The sequence below is a fragment of the Hipposideros armiger genome, unplaced genomic scaffold (genome assembly GCF_001890085.2).
Source record: "Hipposideros armiger isolate ML-2016 unplaced genomic scaffold, ASM189008v1 scaffold_120, whole genome shotgun sequence".
In the NCBI taxonomy this organism is placed as follows: domain Eukaryota; kingdom Metazoa; phylum Chordata; class Mammalia; order Chiroptera; family Hipposideridae; genus Hipposideros; species Hipposideros armiger.
Genome location: NW_017731470.1, coordinates 517,756 through 539,411, shown reverse-complemented (window position 1 = coordinate 539,411; position 21,656 = coordinate 517,756). Strand labels below are relative to the sequence as shown.

Below are 21,656 nucleotides of genomic sequence, written 5' to 3'. Positions count from 1 at the left end.
TGATTTTGTTTTGTTTTGTTTTGTTTTATTTTAGGGTGTGGATTAAGAAATAAACACACTGACTTCAAAGATTTCCATCTTGTTTTCATATAACCTAAATGAGATTAGATGACTTGTGATTTATGCTACCACAATCTTCCGTTGCTTCCCACTTTAAATAAAAATATGGTTATAATTAAAATCACATGAACTTGGATTTTTTTTAGCTTTTAGAAAATAAGATGGATGACTTGATGGTTGCCAAGAGAGGCTCTGAAGCATCCTCATAACATCAAGGCACATGGCCCTCGAATGGCAGATCTGGGGTGTGATGATGTCCATTCATCATGGCATTCTAGAACATTATCTCCAAAGCAGTAACAACAGCAGCAACAACAAAACAACTGCCACACCTAACACATAACATTTTGTACTTTGTGCACTAATTTCACTTGTATTTTTATTTTATTTGGACCTCACAGCAGCCGGTTAGGGTAGTTGCCATGAGTGCTCTTACATATTTTCATCTATGGTGAGGAAACTAAGGCTCAGAGAGTTGAAGGGAATTGCTCAGCATAGTGCAATTAATAAGAGGCAGAGTTAGAACTCACACAAAGTCTTTTGAATTCCAATCCAGTGACTTTTTTTTTATTTGATTAATTTTTTGTTTGTTTGTTTTTTATAATCTAGTTGTGGAGGGCACAGCTCAGTGGCCCATATGGAGATCGAACCAGCAATATTGGTGTTAAAAGCACTGTGATCTAACCAACTGAGCTAATTGGTCACTCCCCCACCCACCCCTCCCCAGTGACGTTTTTACTCTAACACTCCAACCCAATAATGTCACTAATTTCTGGAATGCAAAATAAAATTTTGATCTTGACACCACCTGCTCCCATATTAGGGCTTTTACACAGGCTCACATAATGTTCTCTCTTCCTGGAATGCTCCTTATCAAGATCATTTGACTCTTCTGAGGGCCTAAAAAAGCCCCTCCTCCACTGTATTAATTTGATGGAGTTGCTGTAACAAAATGCCACAAACTGGGTGGTTTATACAACAGAGATTATTGTCTCACAATTGTGTGAGGCTAAAAGGCCAAAATCACAGGGTTGATGGGGTTGATTCCTTTGAGGGTTGTTAGGGAAGGACAGGTTTCAGACTTCTTTCTTTAGTTCACAGATGGTTATCTTCATAATCATTTGGTATTCTTCCTATATGTGTGTCTGTGTGTTTGTTTGTTTGTTTTGTAAGGACACTAGTCATTGGATTAAGGCTCATTTTAATGATCTCTTTTTAACTTGATGACCCCTTATCTCCAAATAAGATCACATTCTGACATACTGGACATTAGGGCTTCAACGTATGAATGCCAGGAAACACAATTCAATCCTTAACACCTGCCTCCTCAAAATGCCATGTCACCTTCTACCTCTTGTCCTCCTGTTTCCCATCTCAGTTAATGGCATTGCCATTTATTCAGTTGCTTAGGCCAACTACTTATGATTCTTTTCTTCTGTTTAGTACATCCAATTCATCAGGAAGTTTTATCAGCCCTATCCCTATCTTCAAAATATTGCCTGATTCCACACTTCTCACTACCGCACTATAGTCTTTCGAGGTCAAACCACTAAGCTCCTTCTTGGACTAATACCAGTGTGCATGCCCACTGCCCAACAAGTGTGAGCTCTTTAAAATATAAGCTGCACCACACCATTCCTTGTTCAAAACACTGCCTTTAGAATAAAATCTGAACTTTTTATCATGAATTTGGGACTTGATATTTAAAATGTATTTCAGGAATCAGCAATATCAGCATTATATGGGAACTGGTTAGATATACAGAACCTTGGGCCCCATTGCAAACTTACTGAATCAAAATCAGCGTTTTCACCATAGCCTTAGGAGAGTTCAGTGCATTTTAAAATTTGAGAAGCGTTTGCCTCGAAAACCCTGTAGGATCTCTTCCCCCTTATGTCTTTTAACTCAGCTCCTTTCTACCACTCTTTTATTTTTATTTATTTAATTTATTTTATTTAATTTATTGTTATTAGTTTCAGGTGTACAAAACAACGCAATAGTTATCTTTTTCACCCCTCACAAAGTGACAACCCCCTCCCCCACCCCTCTGCCCCCCACCCCCGATATCATACTTATCTATTACAATTCCATTGACTTCATTCCCACACTATACTCCACATCCCATGACTATATATATATACATATATTAAATTATAGTTGACATATAATATTATTCAATGGCAGCTTCAGATGTACAGTGTGGTGGTCAGGTCTCTACACCGTCTATGAAGTGGTCTCCCTAACAAGACATGTGTCCATCTGGCCCCCTAAAAAATATTTACAACATTATTGATTATATTCCCCAGACTCTTCCTACCACTCTTTTCTTATTCTTCCCATTCTGCACTCTGGCCTTTTTGCTGTTCCTACCACTTTGCGGCTCTCTCTCTGCCTAGAATGTCTTCTTGGAGCCTACTCAAACTCAAAAACACCACCTTCCTCCTTTTTCCATGTCACTTGTACCCATCGTATCCCGCTTTGTTTTCACATACTCTTTATCACTACCTGAAATTGTGTAAGTCTGCATTCATCTAATTTTTATATCTCCACCAATAAAATATAAACTTAATGAGATCAGAGATCTTATTGTACTCACTGCTATTTCTTCCAGGCAGAGAAGAATGGCTGACACATAGTAGATGCTCAATAAATATTTGCTGAAACAATACATGTCTGGACTTTTGGTATAAGATAGGCCATTTTTTGTGCTGATTTAATTAATTATTTTCTCTAGTAAAATACTCTTAGGCTACTGTTGATTGTGGCATGATATGTTACTACTTCATTACTCTCTATAATTTCCCCATTTGAGTTACTTTATCTTCCCTTCTTATTCCCATCTCCCTCCTTTCTCACTGGGACCAGGGGTTCTCTTCCATTATGCAGTTTATTAAGAACGTCTGCAGAGATACATCAGGCCATGCGTACTAAACTCTCCAAAGCAACATGAAATAATATAGGCTTAATAATGATTTTATTGTATGGTAGTTACTGGCTAGAGCTTATTGGCTTGAAGATTTTGAAATCAAAGAAAAATTTAATACTATCTAAACTTACTATAAAATGTTGACAGTAATCTCAGTACAGGTGGCACAACAGTTCAAACTTTGCTTGCAAACTAGGGGACTTAACTCTTTATCTGTGAGACCCTTTTGCTCTCTAATGAACTAAGGAAGACTCTGAAATATGATTAAGTGCCAATGAGCTCTGATTAGTTTTTCATTAAAGAGAAGTTTCTTTTCAAAGTATCCTTAGACAAATACATACATACATGTATATAATGCATATTAAGAAGCTATTTTAAATTGAGATAATGAGTCATTTGTTTCAATATGAATTTAAATCTGTTTCAGTGTGGTAAAAAAAAGCAGGCCTTTCTTCAAAATCCACAGCATTCCTGCCAACTGTTTTGCAGAGAACACGTCCCTAGGTATTACTGACTTTCTCTTTCTCAGCTACCTTGGCTTGGGGATTTGCAGTCTCGGTGGGCCAAGTGGCATCGGCTCCAGTTTAGATACCAGTTTTGTCCTTTCTCCCATGACCTCTTGTTGCCTCCTCTTCCTCTTAGTTCATCACTGATTTTTTAAAAAGGACAAATATGGACATAGGCCCTAAAAAGTTAATCAGGAGATTTACTCCAGGAATATTTGCTCTTCAAGAATTATATGGACACCAGTAAGAGACAGATTGTTATGTCTGATCTTACCTAGGTCACAGGTTTCATGACTGTCAGAACAGTATTTTAGTTTTTCGAATGTTGAAACTTTGGTGATGGGGATTGCGTTCAATCAGTCATCTTCCACTGAAGGGAAAACTAAAGCAAAAGCCAATTAATCAACTACCATGGTTTCTAGATAAAAAGTGACTATACTCTTCATTCACCTTACAATAGCCTAGAAAACTGTTTTTATCCCCATGCACTTTATTCATACTGCCTTATTTTGCTTTCAAACTTGTAAGCAATGTAGTTAAAGTAGGAGTTAGGAGTGTTATTGGGCACATTTGAAGGATGAAGTATTTGAGACAAAAAAAGATTATGACATAGCTATTCGGGGGAGAGTCAGGACATGAAATTAGGCTAGACTCACAGTGGAATCTGTCCACTAGAGGGTTTTCTGGGTTTATCAGCGTTTTCATCAGAATTAGCATGAAACAACTCAGAGGGGATGACGAGGTCCCAGGTTAATGTGGGTATGTGAATATACATTAGTTTTTAAGAGAAATGCCACTACAGGGAAAGGACTAGTCATGTCCTGTTCTCTGCTACCATGGCCTTTGGCTTATAGAGCTGAAGGGGCTGACTATATAATGCTAGAAATGAGAACACTGGGGAACGGGGCTCCATTAATTTCTTTCTAATCCTCTTACCAAGCGCTAGTTCTAGGATTTACATTAGAAGCTCAAAATTATTGGCTAAACTAAATGGACAATTGTATGTTGTGTCTTGGGATTCTTTTTCAGAGATATCTTATAAATTCTGTATCAATTTGTCTTTCTTAAGAAATTCTCTGTTAAGTGAAATAAGTCAGAAAAAGTCGAGAACCATATGATTTCACTGATATGTTGGATATAAAACTGAAAACAACAAAAGAACAAGAAAAACAAATGAAGAAACAAAACTCATAGACACAGGCAACAGTTTAGTGGTTACCACAGGGTAAGGGGGAGGGGAGTGGTAGATGAGGGTAAAGGAGATCAAATATGTGGTGATGGAAAGAGAACAGACTCTGGGTGGTGAACACACAATGTGGTATATAGATGATGTATTACAGAATTGCACACCTGAAATCTGTGTAACTTTGCTAACAATTGTCACCCCAATAAACTTTAAAAAGAAATTCTCACACATTTTTCCTTTGAGGTAAAATTAACGGAAATGGGAGAAGAGAAATGCTGGTATTCTCATTTTTCTAAGTAAATAAGTCAAATAAAGGGCTTTTGGATCAGTCCATAGATCTCAGACAAAATGAACTTCTGAGAGGCCAAAGGTTGAAGTCTCAGAAAGTACTGACCCCTGGTCCTCAGGGCCACCTCGTTGCAACTTGAGGGGGCGCTGTTCACATTCTAGCCTAGGTCAAGGGCATGGTGGGGTTCATAGATGCACAGCCTTCCAAGGATCCAGTGCTTCCGTCTTTGCCCTAAGACTCTCCAGTCCTGCTTAATTCTGTTAGCATTTGCAAACACTTTTAAGGATAATAGAAAAAGGAGAGATTTCCCTTCCTTTGGTTTTTAGTGCAACTGGTTTTCTGAGTAGGTCATTTACTATGATTCTAAGCTACTATTTTAGAAAAGAGTCTAGAGGGAAACACAGAAATAGAGATAGTCACCTTCATTAAAAAAAAAAAAAGCAGCTCTAAAGACAAATCAAGTAAAGGAAGAATGCCTTCTAAGGAGGGAAAGTTTTCTAGAGATAAAATTGCCAATCACCTTTTCTTTCTAAATTCTAACCACTTTAAAGTGGTACTTCCTCTAGTTCAACTCTTTAAGTTAGATGAATATTAATCATATCAATCATATCATTTATCTGGAAGGCATATAACATATGGCATTAAACTTGTTTATTATTTCCCTAAATACATCCTTTCAGTGCTCATTTCAGAACAATGGTGATATATTTCTCCCAAATCACCTTTTTCCAAAACCATACTGCAAGCACTTTTTCCTTATTTTGTTAATTTTTAAAGTCTACATTACATAGGCGGTATTTTGAAATGAAAGATCACATGACACCAGTACTAGAAAATTTCCAATGTCTCCTCATCTGTGGCAGAATAAATCCAGAGTTCTCACAGTGACTCACGTCATCTGTCTCCCAGGAAGGACCTCTCAGCAACTCCTCATTTCTGGACTTCATCACAATTGACCCCCTCTGCTCCTTGGGTTTTCCAGGCTCCCTCTGCTTCAGGTCTTTGGTGCTGATCCTTCTACCCAGGACGCTGCTGTAGAGCATGGCTATGCTCACCTTCTCGGGGAAAGCTTTGGCTGTTCTAGTGAAAATCTGCACCAGCACCTCCAGCCCTGCCATCATTGCTCTGCACCTCATCGGAACCCTGCCTTAGTTCTTCCATAGTAGAATTTTTTCCATTGCCATTATTTAAAAAAATGTAACATATGATTTCTATTGTTTACTGCTCATTCCCACACCTCATGTCCCCTTAGAATCTAAGCTCCACTAGGGCAGGAAATTTTTCTCTTTCATTCCTTTTTTCTGGTGCCTAGAAGAGGGTACACACCTGGTAGGTACTATGGACAAAAAAAGGGCCACATATTAAACCTGTAAAGTACAGGCCTGCATGGAGAGCCTTACAAACTCAGAGACCAAAAGTAACTACATACCATGGTCTGAACGTAAAAATGTCTACCTAATAATTCCTATCTAGGTCCACAGCTTCCTTGATAAAGGCCAATTTTTACTTAAATGAGCCTATTGTCTTTTTGCATCTAAGAAAACATGACGTTTGAAATGTCAGACTAATCTCCTTTTCCAGACCCCTCAGGACACAACCACACACTATAACACAGAGCCCCTCATCGTTATCTTGCTCCCCGCATACCATCTCTATGAGGCCATATATGTTAATTATTAACGACCCAGTGCCTACCAATGTAAAAGAAGTATGTGTCTTTCCGTTTTACTTTTTATCTAATCCCAGAGATTTCTCCACTTTGCCTTCTCTCACTCCCTTAATCTACCACCAATGGATTTCATTAACCTTCCTGTATGTCTCCTCTTTTTATTCTAATGTATAAAATAAACTGCAAAACTGTCATTATCCAGAGAATTTTCTCAGCCCATTGAGATTTTGCTTCCCGGCAGTTGTGAGTTGGGTTCAAATAAACTCATAAAAATTCCCTACAGGCTTGGATGTGTCTTATGTTAACAGTATTCAATAGTTATTTTTGTTGGACAAATCAGCATTATCTGGTCACGTAGCTATAGACTATTATGTGATAGGAGGTCTGGATTAACCAGGCTCAGATTATAAGCAAAATGTCATACAAAACAATAATTTCCTCCCCTTATCAATAATTTATAATTGTATGATAGAAATCTTGGTGGAGTGCTATTATTTAACATGCTCTTTTTTGATGACAACAGCTATGGGTGCAATTTAAAAGCTAGATATTTTAAGGAAGCCACTGAATTTCCTTCCAGTGGATGGTTTACTATAAAAATGGACCCAGAACAAACCTTTTTATATGAAAAACAGATGGATTGCTAAAAGGGTCACAACACATTTTAATTTTCCTGTGAGAAAACAATAAACTACATGACAGAGCCCGAACAAAGGCTCGCCTGTCTCTTAGTTCTCAGGAAAGTTCTGCAGCAGGTCCTGTCCCTGAACAACCTCTCAGTACTTCTCCAGAACGGACAGGACCTGTACACTGATTTCAGTTTTTCCCTCATGCCTTTTTTTTTAATCTCCTTTTCATTTTTTTCTTCTTTGTTTACTAGCATATCCTTTCTTTCTTATTTTTTTAAAAATAGACTTTATATATTTTTAGAGCCGTGTTAGGGTCACAGCAAAATTGAACAGAATTTTGCAGAGATTTCCTATATAACCTCTGTCTCGACTTACACACAGCCTCTCCCATTATCAATATCCCCACCAGACTGGTAATTTGTTACAATTGATGAGCCTACATTGACACATAGTTATCACCCAAATAAAAGTTTATATTGGGATTCACTCATAGTGCTGTAAATTCCATGGGTTTGGACAAATGTATAATGACATGTGTCCACCATTCTAGTATCATACATAGTAGTTCATTGCCCACACTCTTTTCTTGTTTATGCTTATTTTTTTCTACTATAAAAGTCATACATCCGATGGTAGGGAAGCTATAAAATTCAAAAAAAATATGATGAATCAAATTAATTTTTTTCCTATCACTAAAAATTATATACACACATATAGATAACTTTACATACTTGGGAAACACAGTATATATGTAGTTCTTTATATAGTTTTACATCAGCATTATCTTCTTATATTTGAAAGAGACTTTAGGACATGCAGGACCATTAAATATGTCTTCTCTGAATACTGAAAGTAAACTAACTGGTTGTGCAAAATAACTGCATACATACGTTCATTCCCTTAGACAAAAATCATGTGCTTTTTAGGTCTCAGCTAAGAAGAAAGGAACAAAATAAAGATCTTGAAAGTGGAAGTGTGCAATTGCTGTTTGTGTGCACGTGTGTGTATGCATGTGTGCGTGGATGAATGTGCGTTTGCGTGTCACATGTTACAATTTTGAGAACCTAAGGAAGTTCCACAGTGTTTTGTTTTATATTGTTTTGTAGCATTTGTGCAATGAGTCCTCACCCATCCATGGTGCAATAGACTCTTAGCATGTTTGTTCTGGAAGTCTTCCATTTGCCACGGAACCACAAACCTCAGTTACTTGACTTTCATATTATTTTGCAACTTCTGTGCTATTTCACGGGCTGTTTGTCAATGAGTGGCACTTTTATCTATGACACAAGGAACAGGATTGCTGGAATTACATGCACACTACAAGGAGAATGGCCAGTCTCAGAAAGTCCATTTGTTTGAGGGAAGGTGATTTTGCGACAGAAAATTCAATAAAAACCCCAACTCCAAACTACAATTTCCAAAATGTAGTGACCAGAGTAGTGATTACCCCAAAGCACACCTCATATTACACACACCTCTCTTCTGATATCTAGTTCACTACAAGAATAAGTTATCAAAGTTTGGGCACTTGTCAGGTGTAGGTTTTAGTAATGCAAACAATAAGTAACAATCTTTGTGTCCCTAGAAATCAGAAAATAAGCCAAAATTTCTCTTATTATAAAATAATTACTCTCTGTTGAATAATGGGAAAACATAGAGAGACCAAAACAAGAAAATAAAAATCATGCATGTTCCCACCACTCAAAGAGCCAAAAGCACTTCTTGAGTATTAGGAAATTATAATCCTCTCACTAAACTTAATTCTGATGTTGGCTAATGGTGAACATCCTAACTTTACTTGGATATACCCAATACTGAGAAACTGATAAAAGGCAAAATGAAAATACTTTGCTGCTTCGTTCTGAGAGCAAGCATGAATAAAATTCACAAAACAACACATGAGGGTTAAATTTAAAATCTCTATGCCATGTGATTTCACAGTAGAGGACTAGACTGCTGATTTTTCAGAATTAGATGCCTGAACTATAATTTTCATATTATAACTTCACGATATAACTTCAGCTCTGTAAAAAATAGTTAATTGTATATTTTGTAGAAAAAAAATGGCAATTAATTATCTCAACAGTAAAGAGTTTTCATTTATGAACAAGCTTTTGTTTATAGTTCCACTGTGGGTGGGGAAGCACTTATAGGATCATTTGTAGGATAGTTATTTCCAAGTATTCAACAAAGAATTACTATTAATTTGATTTATGCAGCAAACTCCATCAATTCATTAATGTTCATTGATAATCAACAAATAAAATATACCTGTTTTATTACTACCATTATCAACCTAATAGTTTGTTTATATAAGTAATAATCATGATCTCCATTAGAGGCTACTGCATAAAATGTTGTTTGTATTAAGTTAAACGATGAATTATGCATTCTAACTTTTATTCTAAGATAATTATCATGTTAAATCATTTATGGGACTTTTATGCATAGCTGATGAGAGGGTAAATTGGTATAGCCACTTTGGAAAACTATTTGACAGAATTAGTTCGAGGTGAATATTACATACCTTATGGCCCAACAGTTAAAATTCTAGGTTAATATTCAAGAGAACATTTATAATTTTGTGCACAAAAAGACATGTACAAGAATGTTTATCGCAGTATTATTTGTAACAGTTCAAAAGCGGAGATAGCTAAATGTTCATTACCTCTAGAATTAATAAATTGTCACACACACACACACACACACACACAAACAGGAATATTCTATGTTATTGGCATTGATAAAAATAATATTTACATTTCTAGTATTATAAAAGTTTACAGAATACTTTCATATTTATTGTGTTATTTGATTCTCAACAAACTTAATAAGGTAGATAATAATATTGTTATTATTGCTTATTATTCAATTTTAGGGAAGAGTAAACAGAAATCGACAATGCTTAAGTGATTTCCCTATAGCCATACAGTTTTTAGCTAGTACCAGGTCTTTCAATGCTCCGTTCTTTCTACTACACCACAGTGGCCTGCTTTGATAGCAGATATTATTTTGCCTTAAAACATTGTGTATTAATTCTTAAGAAAAAATTCATAAGCCTCAAAATTACCTACATATAAAAATCACAAGCTGATGCCAGTGATAAGACTAAAATATTAATATAAAAGCTCCCCATTTTATTAGATGACAAAGTTCCAAAACATAAAAAAAAATCCATTTTCTCTAATGAAAAAAATTACAATGCTGTTCTACTTCTTAAATAAAATATTATAATATTTGATATGAAGGGGAAAAGATACAATTAACAGTTTTTTAAAAATATATCAAACCTAGAATTTAGGTCATTGAATTCAAATATATATTGAGTTAAAAATTATTTAATTTCACAAGTATCCAATGAACAGCTGTACTTAATACTGCCCAGTGGAAACCATTTTATAGAGTATTTTACAATTCTCTATAACTAAGAAAAATACTCTCTAACTAAATAAAAGAGACCAGAACTCTTTTTATCTGATACTTCTGTTCTTTTTAGAGCCAGTGATAACAGCCAAACTGTGTACAATAAGGCCTCAAATTTCTTTCCAGTTTATCTTTTCATCATCCCTGTGGCCTGAAATGCTGCCACCTCCCATTCACCAGCTTTTTCATATCTGAGCTTTTGAATATGGTCATGCTTCCCTCTAGAGTGCTGCCCTTTTCTCAGCTTTTGCATTTCTAAATCCATGTCTTCATATCCCAGCTGTATGCACTCACTCCAACAAACCTTATCTTTATTTCTTTTTTTTTTTAAAGATTTATTTTTATTTTTATTGGTGAATTGGGGGGATGGGAACAGTGCTGGGGAATTGGGGAAGGGGGACAGACAAGTTGCTGTCATTTTGTTCTTCAGTCTAGTTGTGGAGGACGTTGCTTCACTGGCCCAAGTTGGCACCATCATTGCGCTCTTCCCGGGTGAGGCAGATCAGTCGCCGGCTTCTGGACGGCCGCTCACTGCGGCTGCTGGCCGCTCACGCTGGCTGCTGGCTACACACGGTAGCCCATGGCAACCCACTGCCACAGGGACTGCAGCCTATGCCGTCGCCAGCGACTCACAGCAGCCCAGCTCCAGGTTGAGCTGTTGTTCAGCATCTTAGCTGTGGAGGGCAGTGTCACTGGCCCTCATATGTGGGATCCGAACCGGGGCCCTCTGGCATCCCAAGCGAGTTCTTAACCATTGCGCCACTCGGCCGGCCCCCTCTTTATTTCTTTTTTGTCCTTTCTCACTCTCAAGCTGCTATTGCAGATTTTGGGGTTCAGGGCTTGAATCTCTTCCTGGACTGTAAACCCTTTGAGGACAGGATATGTGCCTCATCGGTCTTTGCATTCCCAGTACCTAGCATGGTACCTTCCATATAGAAGGTATTTGATGTCTATCTGTTGATGCATATTGGATGAATGCCTATGAGGCACTGTGCAAATTTGAAGAATATATATAATATTTTTAAAAGTTGCCCTCACATTTATATAATGATTTGGCTTTTCTGTTGCTTTTCTAAACACTACTACTATCATCAATAAATAATTTATTATTCATATTCTGTTTATAATTGTTTATCACTGATGTGTTTATTTTCAATGATTTATTATTTATTCATAAACTTATTAATGCATAAGCCATATTTAGGGTATTATAACAGGCAATGTCTTCTCACAGAACATCTCATTCTATTACCATAGCAATCCCTGAGCTAGAAAGAATAAATGTTTCTATCTTTATTTTGCAGAAAAACTACCAATTGGAGCCTAAAAGACGAAGCAACTTTTATGAGTACAGAGTTAACTTTTTAGAAGCAAAAAGCAAGTCTACGTTCCTTTTGGATGTTTATAAAATATTGATTTTATGGTATTCTATTGCTTCGGAAACTGGCAATTCCTTTAAATGGTTTATAATAAGCTTCTACCAGAAACCTGACAATATGAACACCCTCTTCTGCACCACAGTAGGTAAGAAAGTGTGCACTTTACATCCAAATGCTCGGACACCAATGAGCATGAAAGGAAGCACACATGAATCAAAAAGCAGGGCTGCTGAACATTTCAAATTGTAAAAAAAAAAAAAATTCTTTTAATTGAATCTTGATAAAGAATATGAAGAAATTGAGCCAACAAAAAATCATAAATTAAAAATTAAGACTAACTATTTAAAAGAACTTCACTCTAACAATAAAGAGAAAAAAAGGAGTTGGAAGAGGCACAAATTCTGATTGGGAATTTTCTTTTTTGAAAGTTGCTTTTCCCAGGATTTATCATTTTACAGAGGGAAGTTAGCAAATGAACTAAGAAGTGCCTCAACATTGATCATTTTTCTGTGAATTTCTTTAAATACTCGGCTGTTTGTACCCAACAGTTTCATTATACTTGAAAAAAAAACAACCCAAACTTTCAGTAACCGCCATACTTCATACATGAATTGTGCAATGAGAGATAATTTCTCTCCCACTTCCTTTTTCCTTCGGTATCCGTTCATTACACCTAATTAAGGTACAAGTCTTGTACCTTATATACAGTGATATATCCTTTGATATAGTTATATCAACTTCTGAGGTCAATTTAAGCAGGTGAGAAATATTATAACTAAATTTTAAAATAGGAGGGACTTAAGGAGGTAGGAGTTCTGAACATATGCCCTAAAGACGAAGGAAAGAAGAAAGCAACATTTGTTATAATTTGGTGGTTAACTTGATTGTCCACATTGGTCTTCTCTGGGGGAATTTTAAAGAATAAATTGTTAATATTCAGTGTAGCCAGCTCTACACTACATCTTTATTTACCTTCACACCCAACACAAACTATTCCCCTGAACCCAGAAATGATTCCCCATAAAACTCGTATGTGGCAGTAGTTTGCTCCCACTTAAAACTTCATAGATTCAGCACTCAGAGTAATTCAAGGTAAATTTTACACTTATGTCTCATTTAATGTAATGAGTCAGAAACATGACTTTGATGAGGATGGCTTATTCATGCAAGTCGTGAGGTAGACAACTCAAGCACAAAAATTGTGTTTTTCAGAACAGTCTGGGGACAGAGCAGGGGGAGAGAAGAAAACGGCAAATGGTGTCCCTGGCTAGTGACCCTCGTTCCTATTCTATCTCAACTGTGTGGAAACCAGAGGCTCAGCTGGGATCCAGGCAGGCACCCAAGCCTGGAGTATGAGTGGCATAGGTGGGGTCTCAGGAGGGTGTGGGTGGGTGACACAAGAGCTTGACAATTTAAAGCTGTAGGTATCTTCAGGTTGGCCTCCATCAGAGATCTCACTATTGGGGTGGCATAAAATCAGTGGTGAAGTTTTGGAAATGCAAAGTTTACATATTTGGTTTTCTTGTTTGGAAATTTTGATTTATTCAGTGTTATAACATTAACTGCAAAAAGGCACACTACGTTTATGATTGGCAACTCTTAGAAAACTTAATAGTCCTTAAAATATCAGAGAATCCTTATCCTTTACTGTTGGAGATATAAAGTTTTCTCTTTATACACTTTACGAAGTAATAAGGGCACAAGCACAGGTTCCTCTCAAAGATGGCAAAAAATAAATACCTCAGGCAATGGTGAAGGGATGCTTTGTTATTATTGTGATCATATACATGACTTTCTTGATGAAATACAAAATGTGGTCTCAGTTTTAGAGAGTTCTATGTTCATAACTTGAATTTTTCTTGTTTGTTTTAAGGAAAAAGAACATTCCACTTCACTTCTTTTCTTATTATCTTCCACTGTGAAATGGCAGGCCTTGGGCTTCATTCAGGTGGACACATGCTAATAGTGAGTTGACCCATGTGTATTGATACCCATAATAATTTTAGTTTGGTATTTTCATTTATCTAAGATTTTAAAGGATTTTTTAAATGTTTCAATTAAAATTTGTAGTAATCTTCTTAAAAAGAATAGTAGAAAAAAGTTAAAGCCTTTTTTGATATAAGCTCCTTGAGGGCACAATTTTCACTATATGAGTAACTTAAGATCACAAGAAATAGTATTATCTTTGACACTCAATAAATATTTACTTATCTATTTTTAAAGGTATTATTCTTCCTATTTCATCTTTATGTTTTCCATGTCCTCAAACTAACAAAAAACTTCCATTCTCATGGCTCCTTTATATCACTTTGTTCTATATCACTAAAATATTAGAAACCTAAGAAACTAATGAAATCTATAAGCTTAATAATATACTGCCATTGCCAAGGATATCTACATTTTAAGAGAGGCCATGCCTTAACTTACTTTGAATAAATTATCTAATTATGTAAGGTGCTTAGGATGGACTTTACCTGTCACAAATTTAAGTGCTCAATTAGTTATAATTGGTATGACAAAACTGATTTATATGAATATATTTCTAATTTTGATTTTGTGCAATCTGGCAGATTCATTGGGGATGCATTTGGTGGCTCGCAATGTCTTCTGGTAGCTATAGAAACCATATCATGTAGTCTATAAGAGATGAAAAGATGATTGACCTTATTTTAAGTCAAGTCTACAGGCAGTAGTAGATAGTTTATTGCTGTCCTTGTCCTAGCTATAAACTAATCAGTCAAGCCACATTGGAACCAGGACAAGGTAAAATTTAGTCAAAATAAAAGATGTGCTCATGTGCTTAAAATTGTCATGAATTAAAAATTGATTCAAGTTACTAGGTCAGATAAAAGCTATAATCAAATAATATTTTAGTAATTTTAAGGTACCCATAGTATTCAATCACTTGCCTCAATCTTCTTATCTGTTACATGAAGATAGTAATACCACCAATCTCATCTTGTTATTGTGAAAATTAAATGAGTGAATTGATTAATAGATCTGATGTGGCTGTGAGACAGTGTCCCAAATCCAAGGTTGGGACATATGACTGCACAAAGGAATTTTTTCTACTTTCATATCTATCTATCTATCTATCTATCTATCTATCTATCTATCTATCTATCTATCTATCATCTATCTATCTATCTATCATCTATCTAATCTATCATGTATGTGTCCATCTATCCATCCATCTAGTCTGTATCCTGAACTATTAGTATTTTTGTGGCATTTTCATAAGGGAAAGGAACACTGGATATTTGAAATGGGTGTATAGATTCTATGCTTTATTCATTGTTCTTGTACTTTCAGTAAAATGTTTATTTTCCAATGATTGTGTTACTATACAGCCACCATGTTAATTAAAAATAAAACATATAAGAGCTACAAAAGAGAGGTTTAAAACATGAGTACAAAAAAATAAGAAAAATCAGAAGGCTAGGAAAATATGGTGTCTGCTTTTTGTTTCTTTTTTTGGTTTGTTTTTAAGTCATGTGCAACCTTTGATTATCTATTACCTGATTATTTTGAGTTATAAATTACCAAGGCCTTCCCCTACCTCTGTTTATCTTGCTATCTGCTTTTGTGCCATCTCACCGATAACCTAGGCTACCAACATATGAGGTAGCCAGAGAAAATGGAAGACGCTAAAATGAATCATTTTGTTCTTTGCTTATGAGAATGGTTCAAAATTGGAATTGACAAGGGTAAAATTTCGGTGAAAGTAAAATTTAAAGATTATTTCTCTTTATCCACACTAATGTTTTATTCTATTGCTTTAATTGATTGAAAGTTGTTACTATAATTAATTGGACATAGTTTAGTGGATTAAATAAGATCTAAACACTAGATGTAAAATTTTACAGTTTAGAAACTTTCATATCTTGATTTGGACTGTTTCTCACTTTGAGGTTAAGTGTATCACTTACTCTGTATTAGTTTTCTAACCTATATAATGAGGAAAATAATATGAACTTTATTTCTTAAGAGACTATTATAAAGAGTTTGTGAAAGGCTTTGATGACATATTGTCCCACAAGTACAAATGATTATTTATTACGATGCTGCAATTTTATTACAAATGTAGTGTGGGTAACTGTGCTGACTTCAGATTAGTTGGAATATGTATTTCTGCCAGACATTGTAAGTAAGGGCTTTGTGTTGTGATGTAAATTCTTAATAGTTTACTTAATTAGCTTATCATCTCTAGTTTAAGAATTACAATGTGATACTTCTTACTTTCTCATCACTGTTTCCTGAATACAAAGCACCCAATTCTATGTTATGCTGATGATCACAGAAAAATTCTGAAAGACTCAGAAGCATGGTTCATGACTTACAGGTACTAAAATCAAAACACTTTTTTTCATCAAATATTCCACATATAAATGTGTTATAGATGTCTATAAATCTACAAAAAGACTATAAGCCTCTGCAATATGGAACAAGAGACAGTCGATAAGGCAACAGAACAAAAATAAGTCCACATAACATCAACATGCTTAATATATCTAAAATGAGAAGCCTTCTTACCTAGCATGCAAACACATTTGACATTCTGATCAGGGTTTTCAAACAAGAGTTCACCACACCTCTGAAAGAAAAAGAAAGCCATAATTATTTTAGGTTTCGTACGAGGATCCCCAAGGTAACATGTCCATGCAACCTGACATTATCATGATTTTATTCTGCTCTTCATGTTTTCCTTGGTTACCTGAGTCTAGAAACTTATGTCATGAGTAGAGACTTTCTTGGTAGTAAAATATTTGGAATAGATTGTTCCCGTATGCCTCATGCCCCTGCCTAGAAGTGATTCTGTGTGCTTTTATGAGGAGTCACCGCCAGAGATGCAATCTGTGTCCAACGGTTTCTGTTTCAGTGGAAGATATTCAACCTATTAGATCTAATAATATGAGGTTAATCCCTCTCAGAATTGGCCCTTATACAGACCAAAATTATTCTAAATTACCTGCTCTGAAATCAAGCACAGACATTATCGAACACAAAGCTCAGCTATAAAATAGATAAATAATGTTATTCATATTTTGTACTACTACATGGTGGCTACAATGAACAAATTAGGGCTACATATACTATAAAAACATATGTTCTATTTGATAGGTACATATAAATATTCAAATTGTATAATGTTCAAATCTTATAAAATATATAATGTTCAAATCATATAAAACATATTTAATGTTTAAAGCATATAAAAGCAATGTTAAGAAAAACCTATCTCCATTTTTTATGAAGTTGAAAATATCTAAAGACAGTACATATTGTTTATGGATACATTAATTTGCAGAAAAAGTATAAAAAACAGGTAATAAATAATGAATATCAAAATTCAGGGTAGAGGGATGATATACAGAGTAATAAAATGTTGGAAGGCATACAGGGGTTACCAACTTTTTCTATACATCTGTCCCCTCTTATCCATGGGGATAAGACTCCCATTGGATACCTGAAACCATAGATAGTACTGAATCCAACATATACTATGTTTTTTTCTACACATACTTACCTATGATAGTTTAATTTATAAATTAGGGACAGTAAGGGATTAATAATAACTAATGATAAAATGGAACAGTTATGATAATATACTTTAATAAAAGTTACGTGGCTGTGGTCTCTCTCTCTCTCTCTCTCTCTCTCTCTCTCTCTCTCTCTCTCTCTCTCTCTCTCTCTCTCAGCAAGCCTGCACAATTTTTTTCCTTCCTCACAATTTCATGGATAGAAGATTCACTCTTACCATAGATCTTAGCAGCCTCAGCATACAAATTGTTTTCTTTCCTTATTAAATAGAAAACATTCACCTTTTTACTTAAAGGAAGCATTTTACAGCTTCTCTTTGGCATACCCAAATTGCCAGCATCATTGCTTTTGCCCTTTGGGGCCATTATTAAGTAAAATAAAGGTTACTTGAACACAAGCACTGCAATAAGGAGACAGTTGATCTAATCATGAAGATGGCTAAGTGACTAACAGGCGGGGAACATATACAGAGTGGATACGTTGGACAAAGGGATGATTCACGTCCCTGGGGAGAGGACGCTTACTCAGAATGGCATGCAATTTAAAACTTATGAATTATTTCTGGAATTTTCCATTTATATTTTCAGTCTATGATTGACCGTGGATAACCGAAACCGCAGAAATCGAAACTGTGGGGAGGAGGATAACTACTGTAATGGTTTGTTCCTTAAATTATTCTCTAAGCTGTTTTCTATGCTCAAAGTATTTCTTAATAAGAAAGAATTGCCTCCATATGCAACACTCTGAATATAAAAATGATTCTTCGCTTACTGCTTCTTGGCACCCATCTCCCTTGGGCTAACAGAAGCCATTTAATACCAGGTTGGACTGCCTTTCCCAATAACACGTTGTCACCACTTATTTCCTTGTCCTAGGAAGATTGAGGACTTGCTACATTTGCCCATTTTCCTCTTTCTTTCACTGTTGACTTGTTTAATTTCACTTCTGTCAATCTTTATTGTGGTATTTTCCACCGGCAGTTGGAAATCCCCATATGCTCAGAACAGACTTGAGCTATATGCAGATTTTTTGACTGGGCGGGGCATCAGCACTCCTAACCCTCACTTGGTCAAGGATCAACTGTACCTACACTTCATGTAACACAAAGTAATTTCTGGGGAAAACAATTCCTGGATGTAAGAATTCACATTCTTCACCTGTAATCAAGAAATTCTCTGGCATAAAGAGGGGCAAGTTGAGGGGAAAAGAATGACTCAATTACCCTCAAATCAACCCATTTTCTGGAATGGCCTACACTGTGCACAAAGAGATGGGAAATTGGCTCAGGGCCATGGAAAGGAAACAAGCAGTTTGGGTGAGTCAAGAGAACGGATTGCAGAGGACAGTGACTGGGTGCACCCGAAAGTTACAAAAGGGCATTGAATGCTAAACAGAGAATATTGTGAGCTTTTTACTGGTTACTCTGCTGACCTAAATATCATATAATATTTATCATGCCTTTTAATCTCTTTGCGCTTTATTTCTTTGTAGGTAACATGGGATGCTAATATATGCCACAAAGGCAGATCAGAGGGCAAATGTGAGCATTAATGACCGTGGGATCTGATCCTACTGTTGGTTCCTGTTTTGTTTGTGCTTTGGCAGAAGTTAAACCCTTTTAAATTGCTAACATCCATTTCCTGCATTACCTGCTTTTTAAAGTGGTATTTTTATGACCTGAAAAAATTGGTAATTCTTTTTAAACTAAAGATCCGAGGTTTCTAAAATGTTTTCAAATTCTTGGCAAAACAAGGAGCTAGGAAGTTCTATCAATTCATATTCTGGGTCCTAGAAGCACATAACTCTGGACTGCTGCTCTCTTACTCTTGCTAATGACAAAGCCCACACATGTGCTAGGAAACAAGAGCTTTCCTTCTTTCATTGCAGGAGCTTGCAGGAGATGATGTGTGGAGGTTGCACAACTTCCTACAGCTACTCAAAGCCCAATGGCAGCCTTATATATGTCCCTCAAGAGGCACGCAGGTATGGGTGGGGGTGATGCCACAGGGGTCTTGCTCTCTTTCCTGAACATGAATGAAACCAGGAGAAGTTTCTGAAATTCCCATAGAACATGCATTCCTTAACATTCATGGCCAGCTAGGGTCCACTGACAGCACAAACTAATGACCTAGCAAGAAGGGCAAGCATGGTGGCCCTTAGGATGACCCTGAGGACTGTGAGGCAGTCCTCCTCCTTGTCTTCCTTTCTCTGGCTGTCTGGAAAATGCCTGAGGCACTTTTAATTAGTTCTTTAATTGCCCTGCTTTGTAAAATTACCTGATGATAGTAACAGATTTTAAAGCTATGCTCAGAAGGGAATCCGACTGTTCTCAGGACTTGAAAAACAAACAAACAGTTTTTCCAGTGAGTTTTCTCATTGATATCAGTGTCTATGGGGACTTGGCTGCCAAACATCTGCTTGCTAAACAACCTAGGGTGATGAATTATTTTTTAAGGTTAGTTGGGTTAAGCATGGTGTCCAAGTCTTAGAAAACTGCCGGATCTGCCATAGGAAAAGTTCTCATGCCCTGTTGGTGTCTCAGGTGATTCAGCCTTCCTTCCTTCCTTGCTGCTGACCTGCTATGCATGCTGGGACTCCCCATCCCAGCACCCTGCTGCTGGATGACCCTGACTTTGACCTGGTTCTGTCACCAGGCTTCTGCCTAATTCTCAGAATCCTATCTCTCCATAGGATCTCCATCTTTGTTTTTCTTCTGTGCCTGAAATACTGGGACCAAATCTCCTTCTTTGTGCCTATTTTTCCCAGGCAACACTACCCCCAAATAATAGGGCATAGTTATGAAAATCCCCATCCAAGGGGCTGGAACCCTGCTAGAGACAGAGAGATCCCCCTGGCTCATGCTCTCTTCCCATAGCACATAGGACATGCTGCACATGAACTCATGCGAGTAATGTCTATCACCCTGTTAGACCATGAAGAATCAAACCACTTCAATTGTTTGTGTTCCTAACATGCCTCATTATTATAACTCTGATGCCATATACATACCAGGCCTATAATAAATACTTGTTGCCTAGCTAACATTTATTTAGCCTATACTACACATTAAGCACTGTTCTAAGTGCTGTACATAGGCCACCTCATACTCTTTTAAGAGAGTAGAAAATCGTGGCATAGAGTACTACTCACTATAGAATACTCCCCTCTAATAAGTGAGAGAATCAAAGCTGACAGCTTACCTGATGCTTCACTTCTATACATAGATTCCCAAATAATGGCTACTGTTGGCCTCTCCATTGCCTTAGACAAGGAGACTATATCTATTTAAAACCCCTTCTCATTCATTAGCCAGTAACTGTTTGCATGAGTTGCCACCTATTAGAGTGTAGGCTTTGGAGTAGACTGATCCAAATTCAAGTTCTGTTGCTGCCTCCACTTACCTACTGTACTACCATGAGCAATTTATGTAGTTTTGTAAAACTTGTTTTTTCATTTGTAAAACAAGGTAATATTATTTACATCATAGTATCACTGCAAATTTAGTTTTTAATTCATTAAGAACAAGAATGTACTGATTTAAATTACTGTAGATGAGCTTGTAACATAAAAATACAAAATAAATCTAACTCATTTGTTAAAATTATGTTTTAATTTTCACATTATTATTTAAGATTAAAAATGAAGAAATATTTCTAATTTTAAAAGTCAAAATATTTCAAAAGCTGATTGCTAATTCTTATTTATTAAGAATTTCCTATATTATATCTAAAATTTAGTCAGGAAGAACAAGATGGATTTTATAAAATACTACATCTATCTTAGTATTTTTAATTTAAATATTTAATTTCCATGAACTAAATAATTTGTTCCAGCAAAATGTGCAATAAAATATATTTCTCTTAAACAAACTGTATTTTTTTATTACTTTCATCAAAAATTAGTTGTGAAGGGGGGAAGGGGGTTGTCACTTTGCGAGGAGTGAAAAGGAAAACTATTGTATTGTTTTATATACCTGAAACTAATAAAAAAAATAGTTGTGAAAAATTGATATTCGGTGTAATTTAAAAAATCACACTAAAATATTTAG

General features: G+C 36.0%; 1 protein-coding gene across 1 annotated transcript in view; it reads right to left on the bottom strand.

The window, feature by feature from the left end:
• Positions 1 to 21,656, bottom strand: part of PDE7B (phosphodiesterase 7B) — a 298,624-nt gene that overhangs the window by 193,394 nt on the left and 83,574 nt on the right. The window contains exon 2 of the mRNA XM_019648129.1: positions 16,601 to 16,661. Within this exon, the coding sequence (XP_019503674.1) occupies positions 16,601 to 16,661 (61 nt within the window). The remainder of the gene's footprint in view (positions 1 to 16,600; positions 16,662 to 21,656) is intronic.